The sequence below is a fragment of the Ranitomeya variabilis genome, chromosome 5 (assembly GCF_051348905.1).
Source record: "Ranitomeya variabilis isolate aRanVar5 chromosome 5, aRanVar5.hap1, whole genome shotgun sequence".
Lineage (NCBI taxonomy): Eukaryota > Metazoa > Chordata > Amphibia > Anura > Dendrobatidae > Ranitomeya > Ranitomeya variabilis.
In genome coordinates, this window is record NC_135236.1 from 331,598,851 (window position 1) to 331,615,354 (window position 16,504).

General features: G+C 49.4%; 1 protein-coding gene across 1 annotated transcript in view; it reads right to left on the reverse strand.

Moving 5' to 3' along the window:
• Window positions 1-16,302, reverse strand: part of PTPN12 (protein tyrosine phosphatase non-receptor type 12) — an 80,102-nt gene extending 63,800 nt beyond the window's left edge. The window contains exon 1 of the mRNA XM_077264702.1: window positions 15,928-16,302. Within this exon, the coding sequence (XP_077120817.1) occupies window positions 15,928-16,026 (99 nt within the window). The 5' untranslated portion in view covers window positions 16,027-16,302. The remainder of the gene's footprint in view (window positions 1-15,927) is intronic.
• Between the last annotated feature and the right edge of the window lie 202 nt (window positions 16,303-16,504).

The following is a 16,504-nucleotide window of genomic DNA, read 5'->3' on the forward strand; positions in this document are numbered from 1 at the left end:
GAATGGCCAAGTCAGTCACCTGATCTCAACCCAATTGAGCATGCATTTCACTTGTTAAAGACTAAACTTCAGACAGAAAGGCCCACAAACAAACAGCAACTGAAAACCACCGCAGTGAAGGCCTGGCCGAGCATCAAAAAGGAGGAAACACAGCGTCTGGTGATGTCCATGAGTTCAAGACTTCAGGCAGTCATTGCCAACAAAAGGTTTTCAACCAAGTACAAGAAATGAACATTTTATTTAAAATTATTGAATCTGTCCAATTACTTTTGGTCCCTTTAAAAACAGGGTGGCTCATGTTAAGGAGCTGAAACTCCTAAACCCTTCATCCAATTTTATTGTGGATACCCTCAAATGAAAGCTGAAAGTCTGAACTTCAACTGCATCTGAATTGTTTTGTTTAAAATTCATTGTGGTAATGTCTATAACCAAAATTAGAAAAATGTTGTCTCTGTCCAAATATATATGGACCTAACTGTACATACACACACACATGCGTTGTCACTTATGATAAAGGTAACAGAATCGAACACATCAGTGGATCTGTAAAATATATGCACTAGAACACCTATATAGTGTGAATTGTGAGAGGACTAGTGACGCGGACAGTGCACTGCTGCTGTGATTGGCCTGCCATGAGGCTGCGCAGAGCAAAGCTGGGAACGCCGGCTCTTCACGCACTTTTAGGGATGGGGATCAGAACACACCGCCTCTACTACAGCTGGTAACTTATTACTTACCTCTTGAATATATAAGAAGCATGTATTGGCCATAGACACTACATCACCCCTGATAGGTGTGGGCTTCCTTCTCCCCTGGCTGCACATAGCACTTTATTGCTGCCTAGCGCCTCTCGAATCCACTCAAGCTGAGTGTGCATTGGGTAACGGCTCTGCCAGTTTAGCAGTTTTTCCATGGATTATCTTCCATGTGTTTCTCCTAACATGCAATAATTTAAGCATATTGGATTATTTGTGGCTTAGCTGGAAGCACACCATCCATTGAGCGGTTTTATATCAGTTTTTTCAGTATTTATTAATTCTCAGCACTTATCAGTGACACGCCGTTGTTCTGATTACATCTACACTAGTGTAAAGCATTCTTATTTTACATTTATCTTGTCTAGGTCATTGGGGAAAGACCCTATTTGGTCGGGTTTAAATGCTTGTAAGACTTTCTATGGTCTTTTGTGTTTTTCTAGGTACATTTCAATAAACTATTTTGCTATAGGTGATCCCTAAGGGTATGTGCACACGTATAATGGTCCTCTGCGGATTTTTCCGCAGCAGAATTGAGAAATCTGCAGGGCAAAACCGCTGCGTTTTTGCTGCAGATTTACCGCGTTTTTTCTGCAAATTCCACTGCGGTTTTACACCTGCAGTTTTCTATTGGAGCAGGTGTAAAGCTGCTGTGGAATCCGCATAAAGAAGTGACATGATGCGGAATGTAAACCGCTGCGTTTCCGCGTGTTTTTTTCCGCAGCATGGGCACAGCGTTTTCTGTTTCCCATAGGTTTACATTGTAATGTAAACTCATGGGAAACTGCTGCGGACCCACAGCTGTGGAAACGCGGCGGATCCGCAGCAAAATCTGCAGCGTGTGCACATAGCCTAAATGTGTGCATACTGCTTTCTCTTGTGCTTTTTCGACCAAATGAAAGTGTCACTAAACAGACATTTAACCACAAAATGTGTTTTCACATTCCCTTTAAAATGCAGAACACAAAAAACTTGTCCAAAAAGGAGGCGTTAGTTAATGTGGGTGAAAAGGACTCTCAGAAGCCAAGTAAGAAAAATTGAAGAGGGAACAAACATAAGAAACACAATGATTGTGAAAACATTTCTAGCATCTCAGCATACAGTGTGGGAAAAGAGGCACTGACTTCTAAATGTCTCTAGAGCAAAATAGCAACAGAAACTTCAACCAGAAGCAGATGAGATTCTCAACAGGAAGTGAAAGATTTCCTAGCAGGGAAAAATAAACCTCTGAAATAACATCCATCGATCTACATGAAAACGCCAGGCTAATAAACTCAACAAACAAATGTTTAACGACTTACAGGCAACCTGTCAGGAAAATCAGGCTGCCCGAACCAGGAGGAAGAATGCCCTTGTTACTAGCTGATATGTTTTACTACAATGCTGATAAAGTCAAGCTCAGAGTTAATTCCCACGGATGATGGATTAGGCTTCTTTCACAATGGCGTCGGCTTGACAAGCCGACGCATGATGTGAAAGTAATGCCCGACGTGGGCAGCGGAAGCAGTTTTACAACGCGTCCGCTGCCCCATTGTAATGTCCGGGGAGGAGGGGGCGGAGTTTCGGCAGCGCATGCACGGTCGAAAATGGCGGACACGACGCGCAAAAAAAAGTTACATGTAACTTTTTTTGAGCCAACGGTCCGCCAAAACACGACGGTTGCGACGTGTGGCCATACGTCGCAATGCGTCGCTAATGAAAGTCTATGGGTAAAAAACGCATCCTGCAGACAACTTTGCAGGATGCGTTTTTTTCTCATAAACGACGCATTGCGACGTATTCCAAACGACGCTAGTGTGAAAGTAGCCTTACAGGGGTCCCTTCTGCTGGGATTCGCAGTAATCCCAAGATTGGATCTCTGATGCTCCGTCAGGAATGGAGTGAACTGTGCATGCTCAATTTGTCTCTGGGACTGATGAAAATAGCCCCTCGCTATACCCAGCAGTCCCAAAGACAATGAATGGAATGGAGGCCGAGCATGCGCAGCTCCGCTTCACTCTGGTTTCAGGGTACAAGAGGCCAGGTTCCAGGACTGAAATTGAAACAACTGTTACTCTAGTCTTGAGTCATCATCAGGGCTGTGGAGTCGGAGTCCATTTTGGTTGAGTCGGAGTCATGGAAATTGAGGAATCAGAGGTTTGGCTTACTGACTCCACAGCCTGGTCATCACAAAATCTCTACATATCTTAAAGCAGTGCTCAAACAGGTATGGTGCGGGGGTAACCAACACATGTAAAACCTGCATTAAGGGCCATTCACACAAAGCAATAATAGTTTAAAATAAAACAAAAAAACTGATCGCAAAAGAAAATTCCACAGTATTCAAGTACAATGTGATCTTAGAAGACGAAGGGTACTGGGTTTGTGCAGGTAGATAGCATCATCCCTTTAAGAGTAAACTGGCCGTGCACATGCTACAACTGTCCCACCTTGAATGGCCAGCTTGACCCAAGCGCTGATGTATGTTCAATGGGGAAAACAGAGAAAGCTGTTGCCAGACTTATCTCCAGGAAAACAAAAAGATCAGTGGTGGAAGGACAGAGAAAGGGTTTTCCTTAGAAAACGTGTCTAAAGCATTTTGAAAAGTCACAACATTTTTGCATAAAAGCTTTTATACCAGAACCCTGGAATAAAAAGATTTGAAAAGTCACAAACTATTGACGCACTGCGAGAGTTAAAATTTAGAGGCTTTTGGTGTTCTCATACCATCTTTGGCCACCTTTGTCAAAGTGAGTGGAACTGGGTGGGATGGGGACATGACAAGCGGCGGGGTGTACGATTAAGATTTATAGCTACTTTCCAGACGCTCCTGATTAATGGAAGAGAAAATCCGGGAAAAAAAAAAAAAATGTGCCTATGCACTAAAGCAGGTAGTTGCTACCGACCTGCCTGTTGTGCCCAGCACGGTCCATCACTGGCACAGCAATTAAGCTGCCTGTGCTGACGGCACCTTGACAGAGCGGCAGCTTCTTTTCCACTCCGCTCTGTGGGGAACTTTGACATCATTCTGACTGACAGCCAGATTCCCGTTGTGTAACTGGGGGAGCCGACTGTCAATTGGAATGATGTTGGAAGCCTCGCCCAGTCAACATAGCAGGGCAAAAAAAGCTGCCACTTCAGCAGAGGCAGCGACTCCCCGGCAGGAGTGGTCTGTGACTGCCCTGTGCCGGCGATAAACTGTACCAGGTGGGAAAGTAGCAACTACCTCACTGTTAGTGTTTACGCACATTTATCAAGTCCGGTGTGAAGCCCCCGGCTTTGATGAACCGGGACCCCTGTGTTTTCACAAGTTTTAAGTAGTCTGAAGTAGTAATTCTGGCAAGGCACACGCCACTGAGAAGATACGCTGAATTCAGTAACATGCCCCTCCTGCTGCACATTACGCCAGCGAGTCCTTCATTAAGACTAGTGCGCAAGAAAAACTGGCCAAGGTGTATACCTTCAAACTGTAAAAGGCAAAATATATAGTAGCTCACTGGGTGTAGATTGGCAAATCCAAGGAATGGACCATGCTCCCGTGTAGCCTTCTAATGAAAATCCAAAAATGCCATTTATTGTCAAACTACTGCGCTTTCTCTTTTTAAATCATAATGACAACCCAAAACATCCAAATTACCCTGATCAAAAGTTCACATACCCCATTTCTTAATACCGTGTATTGCCACCTCTAACATCAATGATAGCTTGAAGTCTTTTGTGGTAGTTGTGGATGAGGCTCTTTAATTTTCTCAGATTGTAAAGCTGCCCACTCTTTTGGCAAAAAGCCTCCAGCTCCTGTAAATTCCTGGGCTGTCTAGCATGACCTGCGTGCTTGAGATCTCCCCAGAGTGGCTCAATGATATTGAGGTCAGGAGACTCAGATGGCCACTCCAGAACCTTCACTTTGCTCTGCTGTAGCCAATGACAGGTGACTTGCCCTTGTGTTTTGGATCGTTTTCATGTTGAAACGTCCAAGTACATCCCATGTGCAGCTTCCGGGCTGATGATTGCAAATTTGCCTCCAGTATTTGCTGATTACGTGCAGCATTTATCTTACCTTCAACTTTGGCCAAGTTTCCTTTGTAGCTCACACATCCCCAAAACATAAGGGATCCACCTCCATGCTTCACAATAGGAACGGTGTTCCTTTCATCATAGGCCTTGTTGACCTTTCTCCAAAATGTAACATTTATGGTTGTGGCCAAAAAGTTCAATTTTGGTCTCATCACTCCAAATTACCTTGTTCTAGAAGTTTTGAGGTTTGTCTCTGTGCTGTTTTGCGTATTGTAGGCGAGATACTTTGTGGCATTTTGCGCAGTAATGGCTTTCTTCTTTCGACCTGACCATGCAGCCCATTTTTCTTCAAGTGCCTCCTTATTGCGCATCTTGAAACAGCCACACCACTAGTTTTCAGAGACTCCTGCATTTCAGATGATGTTATTTGTGGGTTTCTTTTTATCTTGAACAATTTTCCTGGTATTTGTCACAGGTGAGTATGTTACCTTTAGTAGCCATTCAAACCCATTTGTGTCATCTGTGCATGTTATCAGGCCAAAATCACCAGGTTATGTGAACTTTTGATCAGGGTCATTTGGATGTTTTGGGTTGTCACAATAGTTTGACACTAAATGGCTTCACCCAACCACTGACCACGAGTGGAGAAAAAAAAAAATTTTGGTGTCATCATTCATATTCTCTGAAAAAAAAGGCCAAGTAAGCAAAAATTCTGCCGGGGTATGTAAACTTTTGAGCACAACTATATGCTGCATAAAAAAAAAATATTTCACCTGATGAACAAGCATTTTGCTCATTTATTAGTAGCCCGATTACACTGCAAATAGTGACATGTTCGGTTTTACCACGTGTACTGATCCTGTATGCACTGTCAGAGCGGCCAAACCGCCCAGACTATTAGAAGACCGCTAATTGGCGGCAGGTAGCTGATCAGCTGTTGCTTACCTACTCTGATCATGTAGTGCTATCGCACTGAAAGCTTCCAACTATGTAACCACAATCATCTGTCACATTGCTGAATGACAACTCCGAATATGCTGAAGAAAGTTTGGGATTAGAAAATCCTAGACATGGAAAGTGAATAGCTAAGCAGCACTTAAGAGGACATTTTTGAGCATGCCAGTACAAGAGAAAAAAAAAAAACACTACCCTGGGGCGCTGACTACCTGGATATTCTAGCAGTCTGCACAGCATATTGAAATGCCACATTGCACACATACGCCTTCCCATAACTCCAGGGATGTGCCTGAACATCTTAGATCCTCCCCGAGATAACAGGCTTTTCTTAGCTCTCCTATTCACGGGATATCATCCCTCGGGGAGATCAGGCAGGTATTCACCAGGACTGTACTTATCTGGACCCCCATTCAGCGGACACGTTGCCAAAAACAAGAGAAAGTAAAGCGCTAAAATCCCAGACAAGCAGCAATTAATGATCTTGTAAAAATATATGAATGAACCTAGAAAGCTAGCAGATCGTTACAGCACAGGGGCAAAAGCTCGTATGGCCGTGCCCATAGCAGCCCCATTGTCGCCTTATCAGTTATCCACTCTGCTGCCACTGAAGACTTACAAGAATGGGAGTAAACCAGTACAGAATAGACCCGAGAGGCAGGGGGCCTTCTATTATATTACCACCCCCATCCGTCAGACCTATAGTGGTGGGGCGTATGGACTGGCACCTAGGAGCCTCATGGTAGCCATGCCCTTATGACAGCTGCCACCATGCTTTGCTCCATGCATATTTTCTGCAGGACAAAAAACTACAAACATGCTTTTGTTCATTTTATTTTTACCAAAACAGATTGTTCCTTTTTCGGAGCCATTTCCGCTGCATGTGACCCATCTGATGAATAGAAGAATTGAACAAGAGCACAGTTCACAAGCTTCACCCTCTTATCGTTCAGCGGCAGAGGCTAGAAACAGCTGCTGTCTGCTGTCCCCATGAAGATCACAACTGCAGCAAAACAGTCCAGGACTTCCCTTTTATTAACTTTCAGGCATAGATCATTTTGGTGTCGGCAGGGTGTAGCATGCTTTTTCCACCCAAAGATCGACCTTAGTAGGTGACAAAATCATAAGTGGGTCTAATCTGTCTTAAAGGGGTTGTCCAGGTTGAAATAAATAGTATAGAGTCACTGTGACTGCACACCGCCGAGTCCTAACAGTTGTGTGATGCCCTCCCTGACTTGATTGCCCCCTCAGTTCTTCATGCGGAGAAGCGGTCACCTGACGACTAGTCTCATCAGGCTGGTCTCGGTAGAGGAAAAATACCACAAACATGCCCGTCCTCCCCTGCAACGGAATCATGACAGTGTGTGCATCGCACGCTGTCACAGTGACAAAAGAAACACGATAGAGTGACAGCAGACGACTAATTTCAGCCTGGACATCCCCTTTAATGATGTAAATACTGTTACTTAGTAGGAACTATATGCAGTATGTAAAAGATTCACATCAATCTTGGACACTTTCCAAGCCAAAAGCATACAAAAAAAAAAAAAAAAAACACAAGGTGTCTGATTCTCTTATAATCCTCTCTGAAACATAACGGCAATTAAAATAGTCCTTCTATGTCATATAAGATGAAGTATCTGCAGAAAGTGCCGTAAATGTCTAATTGAAGTAGGTCCCACATTACAGGACCCTCCCCTTTAAGGTGGATATATGGATTTTACCACTGAAATAAATGGAAAGATTACGACAGCCACTTGTCTTTTGGGTCCCATGCACTAAAGAGGACCAGCAATAGGGATCAGGGAGCTCCCATTCCCCTTACACGTTGGTTTCCTATATGTGGGGACCTCTGACTATCCGGTATCTGGGTGGATATGCCATCAATGCTCCAGATCAGTGTTCCCAACTCCAGCCATCAAGGTCCACCAACCGATCTGGAGATGCAATTATCACCTGGGCAATACTAGGGAAATCCTGAAAACATGACCTGTTGGTGGGTCTCCAAAGCTGGAGGAGGTGAACACTGCTCCTAGTGGGTAATATGCCTTTACCGTGAAGTCCGTTCTCCAGCATTAAAGGGGATTGATGGGCTCAATAGTGTGCTTATTTACAGCTGCTCCATTCATTCTGTATGGGACTGTCTTAGAAAATGGAGAGCTGTACTCTGCTTTCTGCTGGACAGAGACTGCACGGAGCGGCGGCCAAGAAAGTGCCCTACTGCTCCATACAGCAGGAGGCAAAATGTCTACCCCACTAGGAAACAACTGCTCGGATCATCCACTAGTGTCCCATGTCTGTCCGGACAATCGGTAAGGCATCATGCACATCGCAGAGATTGGCGCTGGAGCCTTTAAGCCGGTGCCCCACACGGGTCAGAAATGCTGCAAAGTTTCACATATCGAATCCACAGGATTACAGCAGATAAGTATTATTCACATGAGGAGTGGCGTTTCTGCAGTTTTTAGATACAGTTGATGTCACATGCAGAAACAACAAGGTTCTGTTGGAGATTTTTCCTGTTGAGTTCAAAGGGGAAGTAAAAATGTGCAATCAAATCCTAGTATTACAGATTTTCCACCAGGTTATCAGTGGATTAGGTGCACAACTGCCAGGCCCAGGTAATCGTCTACAATGAAAGAGCTGGACAATCATTTCATTCTGCTGCTCCCCAACTGATGTGTGCCCACTGGTGAGGTGTGGGCAGGGGATGAATGGCATGAGATGAGCAAGGACATGTTTTTTTTTTATTTTGGTCATCAGCTTCTAGAATCAGTATATTTGCTTTGAAAACTTACAAGAAAATCTGACGAGTGAGAACTTGCCCATCTGGCGCCATATGTACCAGTTATAGTCACTTTTGGGCTGATAAATGGAGGCTTTCTATGGCACCAAGTGATGGAAGTTTTTACCCTGCAAAGAAATTCTTCTAGCGGTCATTTCCTCCACAAGACTTTCATAGTGAACTGGTGGCAGTTCCTCACAGGTCTGTCAATGGAAGCTTCCTGAATAGTAAAGCTTTAATGGCCATGCTTTTTACTGACTGTCTAAAAGGCATTGCCTAGAAGTCAAGATCTACAAAAGGGACATCTGATGCAGAAAGCGGTCCTCTGCTAGCATGAATGTGCTCCTCAGGCCCGAGAGCCAGGACTCATGTGTGACTGTGGCAGCAGCTAAAGCAGAAGCGTAGGCCATAGGCAAAAAGAAACAGCCAGCCAATGTTAGTATAGTCTCTGTAAGCCAACATAAGGACAGTCCGGTAGGTGGCACAAAGAGGGGTCATCCACCATGCCAGCCATGCAGTGCATTCCAGCATTAGGTAGCCAGGAGGCAACAACCTGTACTGCAGGGTAGGAGAAGGGAGGTAGAGCACATTGATCATGGCTAATCACTATAGACTAGATATGTCGCATGTTATCTTTAGAGAGAAGATCTTGAAGACATTCTTCATTCCAGTCTGTTCTGACAGTATATGTCAAATGTAGGGCAAAACCACAGTGAGGGCATGGACTAGGGTGATGCTCACACTGCATCCAAACTACAGAGGACAAGAGCGCTCTTCTAACCCGTCAGACTGCGCCAAACTACACACTTTTTTTGTCCATGTGTCCAATGTAGACACTGTAACCCAGATTCAGTAAGCCTGGTGTTCTGCATGCCAGTGTTGATAGAGTGAGCTGGAGTAAAAGGCAATAAATTCATTAAGAGGCGTACACCTCCACAAGAAACGTACTCCAACACTTGTCGGAATTTACACCCTTTTGTGGCATACATAATGATTGTCAGCCGCGCTCATCCACACCCCTCTCAGTTTTATGCCTGAATTCTCACAAAAACGGTTTGATGACTTGGCCCTTGTACCTCTGCACAGTGGAGGAACGTTCATGTGCAGCGCCCACCTTCCTGCCTAGCATTTACTGCTTTTGGTGGGTGAGAATTGGTGGGGATATTGGTTACTACAGTTCCTCCATAGGCTTCCTAACATAAAACTCACAGACACAGGGCCAGCAATGCCTCTCCTCCATTGACTTGGTCTTTGCAGAGACTGCAGTTATGTCCCAAGTACAGAGCACGTGACCGCTGCAGCCAATCACTGGGCTCATCGGTATGATTTTACGATCAAGTGAAAGATTGAATCAACAGCCTTCTCTTGTACGGTAAGTCTATAGATGTGCATGTGTCCCACTTTTTACTTAGTGTATTAAGCTCTTTACAAATTATTAGGTCGTGTTTTCCTTCACCCATCCCAAAAATGTCCTAGCATTGCGGCTGGAGTATACAAAGAGTTCCTAGAGGCCGTGAGTCAGAGGATATTCCCAGGACCGAGACATTCTTCATTCACATCCAGAATAAATCCCTCCATTTATAAGCGATGACCACATATAAAAATGGCCACAAGCACTTGACATCAGAAAATAGAGCCAAGGACACATACATGCAAGCTCTCTGAACAGCAAAAAAAAAAAAAACCCACACAATATAATACATACATACACACATACATACATACATACATACTCAAACTAAAAGAGCCACCTTGTGAGCAGTAATGCTGCATTCTGACAAGGTGGCACTTTCAGTTCTGGGTGCTGTAACTGCAGAAATAGTCCGTTTTATAATCTGTCAGAAATACCTTTCTTCAGTCAAGCAGGCCGGCGTTTCCCCCCTGCTTCACACGCCACACAGACGTCACTCAAATCTTCTTGGCGGCGCCGGGCGCCGCCTCCTCAGCGCTGTTTTGAAAATAGCCGGCGCCTGCGCTCTTTTTTCCTGCCTGGTGCAGGCACAGTGAGCGCTGGCCGTCTTTCCTCATATGCAGCCCTGCTGACTGCGCCTGCGCGGCCGCCCTGCCTGTGAATCCCAGCCCCGCAGTGACTTATGATTTATTCACATTGCGGGGCTGGGATTCACAGGCAGGGAGGCCGCGCAGGCGCAGTCAGCTGGGCTGCATATGAGGAAAGACGGCCAGCGCTCACTGCGCCTGCACCAGGCAGGAAAAAAGAGCGCAGGCTATTTTCAAAACAAAGCTGAGGAGGCGGCGCCCGGCGCCGCCAAAAAGATTTGAGTGACGTCTGTGTGGCGTCTGAAGCAGGGGGGAAACGCTGGCCTCCTTGACTGAAGACAAGGTATTTCTGACAGATTATAAAACGGATTATTTCTCTAGTTACAGCACCCAGACCTAAAAGAGCAGAATGCAGCATTACTGCTGCACAAGGTGGCTCTTTTAGTTTGAAACGACTGGGGGGGGGGGGGGGGGGTGACAGGTTCCCTTTAAACAACAGAATATAACTACAAGTGAATCAAACTTCTGTTAAATCAAATTATCCACTTAGGAAGCAACACTGTTTGACAATCAATTTCACATGCTGTTGTGCAAATGTAATAGACAAGATGGAAATTATTAAATTATTGGCAATTATCAAGACATACTCAATAAAGGAGTGGTTCTGCAGGTGGGGACCACAGACCACATCTCGGTACCAATGCTTTCTGGCTGATGTTTTGGTCACTTTTGAATGTTGGTTGTGCTTTCACACTCGTGGTAGCATGAGACAGACTCTACAACCCACACAAGTGGCTCAGGTATTGCAGCTCATCCAGGATGGCACATCAATATGAACTGTGGCAAGAAGGTTTGCTGTGTCTGTCAGCATAGTGTCCAGAGGCTGGAGGCGCTACCAGGAGACAGGCCAGTACACCAGGAGACGTGGAGGGGGCAGTAGGAGGGCAACAACCCAGCAGCAGGACCGCTACCTCAGTCTTTGTGCAAGGAGGAACAGGAGGAGCACTGCCAGAGCCCTGCAAAAGGACCTCCATCATGCCACAAATGTGCATGTTAGAAACCGACTCCATGAGGATGGTCTGAGTGCCCGACGTCCACAGATGGGGGTTGTGCTCACAGGTCAACACCGTGCAGGACGCTTGGCATTTGCCACACAACACGAGGATTGGCAAACTCCCCACTGGCGCCCTGTGCTCATCACAGATGAAAGCAGGTTCACACTGAGCACATGTGACAGATGTGACAGAGTCTGGAGATGCTGTGAAGAGTGATCTGCTGCCTGCAACATCCTTCAGCATGACCAGTTTGGCAGTGGGTCAGTAATGGTGTGGGGTGGCATTTCTTTGGAGGGCCACACAGCCCTCCATGTGCTCGCCAGAGGTAGCCTGACTGCCATTAGGTACTGAGATGAGATCCTCAGACCCCTTGTGAGACCATATGCTGGTGCAGGTGGCCCTGGGTTCCTCCTAATGCAGGACAATGCCAGACCTCATGTGGCTGGAGTGTGTCAGCAGTTCCTGCAAGATGAAGGCATTGAAGCTATGGACTGGCCTGCCCATTCCCCAGACCTGAATCCGATTGAACACATCTGGGACATCATGTCTCGCACCATCCACCAACGTCACATTGCACCAGACTGTCCAGGAGTTAGCGGATGCTTTAATCCAGGTCTGGGAGGAGATCCCTCAGGAGACCATCCGTCGCCTCATCAGGAGCATGCCCAGGCATTGTAGGCAGGTCATACAGGCACGGGTAGGCCACACACACTAATGAGCATCATTTCCTTGTCTTGAGGCATTTGCACTGAAGATGGATCAGCCTGTAACTTCATTTTCCACTTTGATTTTGAGCATCATTCCAAATCCAGACCTCCATGGGATATACGGTAAGTTGTGATTTACGTTGATCATTTTTAAGTTTTATTGTTCTCAACACATTCCACTATGTTATGAATAAAGATTTACAACTGAAATATTTCATTCAGTGACATCTAGGATGTGGGATTTTAGTGTTCCCTTTATTTTTTTGAGAAAAAAAAAAATACACACAGATAGATGTATATAGATAGATACACACACACACACACACACACACCATGTCCACTACTCGAACAAACTCTTTTCAGCCACCATTAATAACAGCCTGTACTCTTCCTCTGGGCTCCCGGGCCGGTTGTCACGTGAGCCCTGCAGCCAATCAGTGGCCACTTCACACACCGTACATGCGGAGGCAGTCAGAAAGCCGTGGCAGATCTCACTTCCTCCGGATGTCAGTTTCATAAAAAAAATAAAAAAAAGAAAATACAATGACCGCTGATTGGCTTCAGTGCTCATGTGACATAAATGCATCACGTGAGCCCTGGCATTGCCAGCACCGAAAGTATTATTTTAAGTGAGGGAATATAATGATTGAGAAGGACATGTGAATTCTTCATGTGTTTTTAAACCTTTTTTCACCCATAGAAAGCAATGATAAAGTGAAAAACTGCAGCACACGGGTTTTGTTGCATTTTTTGGTGAATAAAACTAACTTTATTAAACCATTGACAATTCACACATGTAACCCACACCAAAAATATGCATTAAAAAAATGCAAAAACGTAGCTTAACTGCCAAGGTTAAGCTGCAGAAAAAAAATGCTGCATGTGAACATAGCCTTACTAGCCTCAAACCACAAAATGACAGCACCTCCGATAACCCTTATACGAGCTGTGCGCCCATTGTGAGACAAGCGCAAAAGAAAGGTTTGTTGGAAATGATGGACAGTATCATGTAGTGGCCTCATCTCTACTGTCCAGCGGAGACCACCAGAAGCAGGACCTTATGGACACACTGCGGCAGAGGCGCCGTTACCGAGGGCCGCAAAGAAGGGACTTATCTTATGTGCAGTCCTTGTGTTGCTTGGTCCAGATTAGTGGAAATCTCGGAGGTGTGACGAGGTAACATTTGAGATTCTTGGTACTAACAACCATATCTTTGTGAGTCTAATAAAAGGTGAGTGGATGGTCACGGTGTCTTCATGTATGGTGCCCCACATGAAGCATGGAGGAGAGCGGTGATAGTGGGTGGGGGAGGGGAGTGCTTTGCTGGTGACACTGTTGGTGATTTATTCCAAAACGAAGGCACCCTTACCCAGCATGGCTACCACAGCCCTGTGCAACCACATGTGAAGCCATAATTTGTGTTGCAACAGGACAATGACCAAAACTCATCTGCAGCTACAGAAGGGCTACATGACGAAGGAGGAGAGGGATGGAGAGCTGCTGCAGGAGACATGCCTCCACAATCACCGGACTGACACCCAACTCAGATTTTGGATGAGTTTGACGCTAAGTGAAGGCAAAGCAGGGCACAGCAGAGGCAACGGGGCCGCGCCGCAGGGCACAGCAGAGGCAACGGGGCCGCGCCGCAGGGCACAGCAGAGGCAACGGGGCCGCGCCGCAGGGCACAGCAGAGGCAACGGGGCCGCGCCGCAGGGCACAGCAGAGGCAACGGGGCCGCGCCGCAGGGCACAGCAGAGGCAACGGGGCCGCGCCGCAGGGCACAGCAGAGGCAACGGGGCCGCGCCGCAGGGCACAGCAGAGGCAACGGGGCCGCGCCGCAGGGCACAGCAGAGGCAACGGGGCCGCGCCGCAGGGCACAGCAGAGGCAACGGGGCCGCGCCGCAGGGCACAGCAGAGGCAACGGGGCCGCGCCGCAGGGCACAGCAGAGGCAACGGGGCCGCGCCGCAGGGCACAGCAGAGGCAACGGGGCCGCGCCGCAGGGCACAGCAGAGGCAACGGGGCCGCGCCGCAGGGCACAGCAGAGGCAACGGGGCCGCGCCGCAGGGCACAGCAGAGGCAACGGGGCCGCGCCGCAGGGCACAGCAGAGGCAACGGGGCCGCGCCGCAGGGCACAGCAGAGGCAACGGGGCCGCGCCGCAGGGCACAGCAGAGGCAACGGGGCCGCGCCGCAGGGCACAGCAGAGGCAACGGGGCCGCGCCGCAGGGCACAGCAGAGGCAACGGGGCCGCGCCGCAGGGCACAGCAGAGGCAACGGGGCCGCGCCGCAGGGCACAGCAGAGGCAACGGGGCCGCGCCGCAGGGCACAGCAGAGGCAACGGGGCCGCGCCGCAGGGCACAGCAGAGGCAACGGGGCCGCGCCGCAGGGCACAGCAGAGGCAACGGGGCCGCGCCGCAGGGCACAGCAGAGGCAACGGGGCCGCGCCGCAGGGCACAGCAGAGGCAACGGGGCCGCGCCGCAGGGCACAGCAGAGGCAACGGGGCCGCGCCGCAGGGCACAGCAGAGGCAACGGGGCCGCGCCGCAGGGCACAGCAGAGGCAACGGGGCCGCGCCGCAGGGCACAGCAGAGGCAACGGGGCCGCGCCGCAGGGCACAGCAGAGGCAACGGGGCCGCGCCGCAGGGCACAGCAGAGGCAACGGGGCCGCGCCGCAGGGCACAGCAGAGGCAACGGGGCCGCGCCGCAGGGCACAGCAGAGGCAACGGGGCCGCGCCGCAGGGCACAGCAGAGGCAACGGGGCCGCGCCGCAGGGCACAGCAGAGGCAACGGGGCCGCGCCGCAGGGCACAGCAGAGGCAACGGGGCCGCGCCGCAGGGCACAGCAGAGGCAACGGGGCCGCGCCGCAGGGCACAGCAGAGGCAACGGGGCCGCGCCGCAGGGCACAGCAGAGGCAACGGGGCCGCGCCGCAGGGCACAGCAGAGGCAACGGGGCCGCGCCGCAGGGCACAGCAGAGGCAACGGGGCCACGATGACTGGCACAGCAGAGGTAACGGGGCCACGATGCAGGGCACAGCAGAGATAACGGGCCCGTGCCGCAGGGCACAGCAGAGATAACGGGGCCACACTGCAGGGTACAGCAGAGGTAATGGGGCACCCCGCCTGGTACAGCAGAGATAACGGGGCCATGATGACTGGCACAGCAGAGATAACGGGGCCATGATGACTGGCACAGCAGAGATAACGGGGCCATGATGACTGGCACAGCAGAGATAACGGGGCCATGATGACTGGCACAGCAGAGATAACGGGGCCATGATGACTGGCACAGCAGAGATAACGGGGCCATGATGACTGGCACAGCAGAGATAACGGGGCCATGATGACTGGCACAGCAGAGATAACGGGGCCACACTGCAGGGCACAGCAGAGGTAATGGGGCACCCCGCCTGGTCCAGTGGCCGCAGTGCTGCCAGGGCGGGTCTCACAATGACAGCACACAGCTCGCCGCAGTCACAGCTGCCACCACTGGGCTCATCGATCCGGCACTTCCTGTGGTGAGGGCGCAGTGATGGGTGTGCAGGAAGCGCTGGTGAAATCCTCCCTCCCCAGAAGGCTGCAGGCAGTAATCCGTGGAGCGATCAGGAAGGAAGGAGGGAGAGGAGGAGGAAGGAGGATCCGCCTGGGAAATCGCCCAGACGTCCACGAGGACCGCTCTTACCATGAAGTCGCAGGCGAAGTTGTCCTCCCCGTTCTGGTCCTTGCTGCTCATGGCCTGCACTTTCTGAATGAAGGTCCGCAGGATTTCCACTTGGTCCATGCTGGCTCCGTCCTCCACTGTGCCAGTCACAAGCGCCAGCTCCTGGGGTCTGTCAGGGTGGGGACCGCCGCGCTCTGCTAGCCCCTCGCCATGCGGAGCTGCCCCTTCCTTGTCATCTGCCTCCGCCGGAGGAGGGGGTGCAATGTGCCGCCGTCCCTGCTAGCGCCCCGCGCACCTCCCAGCACCGACACACACTCTGAGGATGCACCGGAACACGCAACGCCGGGACCCTGCCCCAGCGCGCTGCCCATTGGCCGGGGAGACTCTCATTCTCACATCCGATTGGCCGGTGAATCATACAGAAAAATGGGCGTGGAAACCCAACCCTTGTTCCCAACACACTCTCAATGGGCGGTTGAGCGATCAGCCATCTTAGGGCGGGGGAGCAGGGGAGGAAAGGGGTGTGGCCAAAGACTGCTGCAGCCAATCAGCTGTTGTGAAGGATATGATGAAAAGGAGGCGTGGAGCGCAGCGTCAC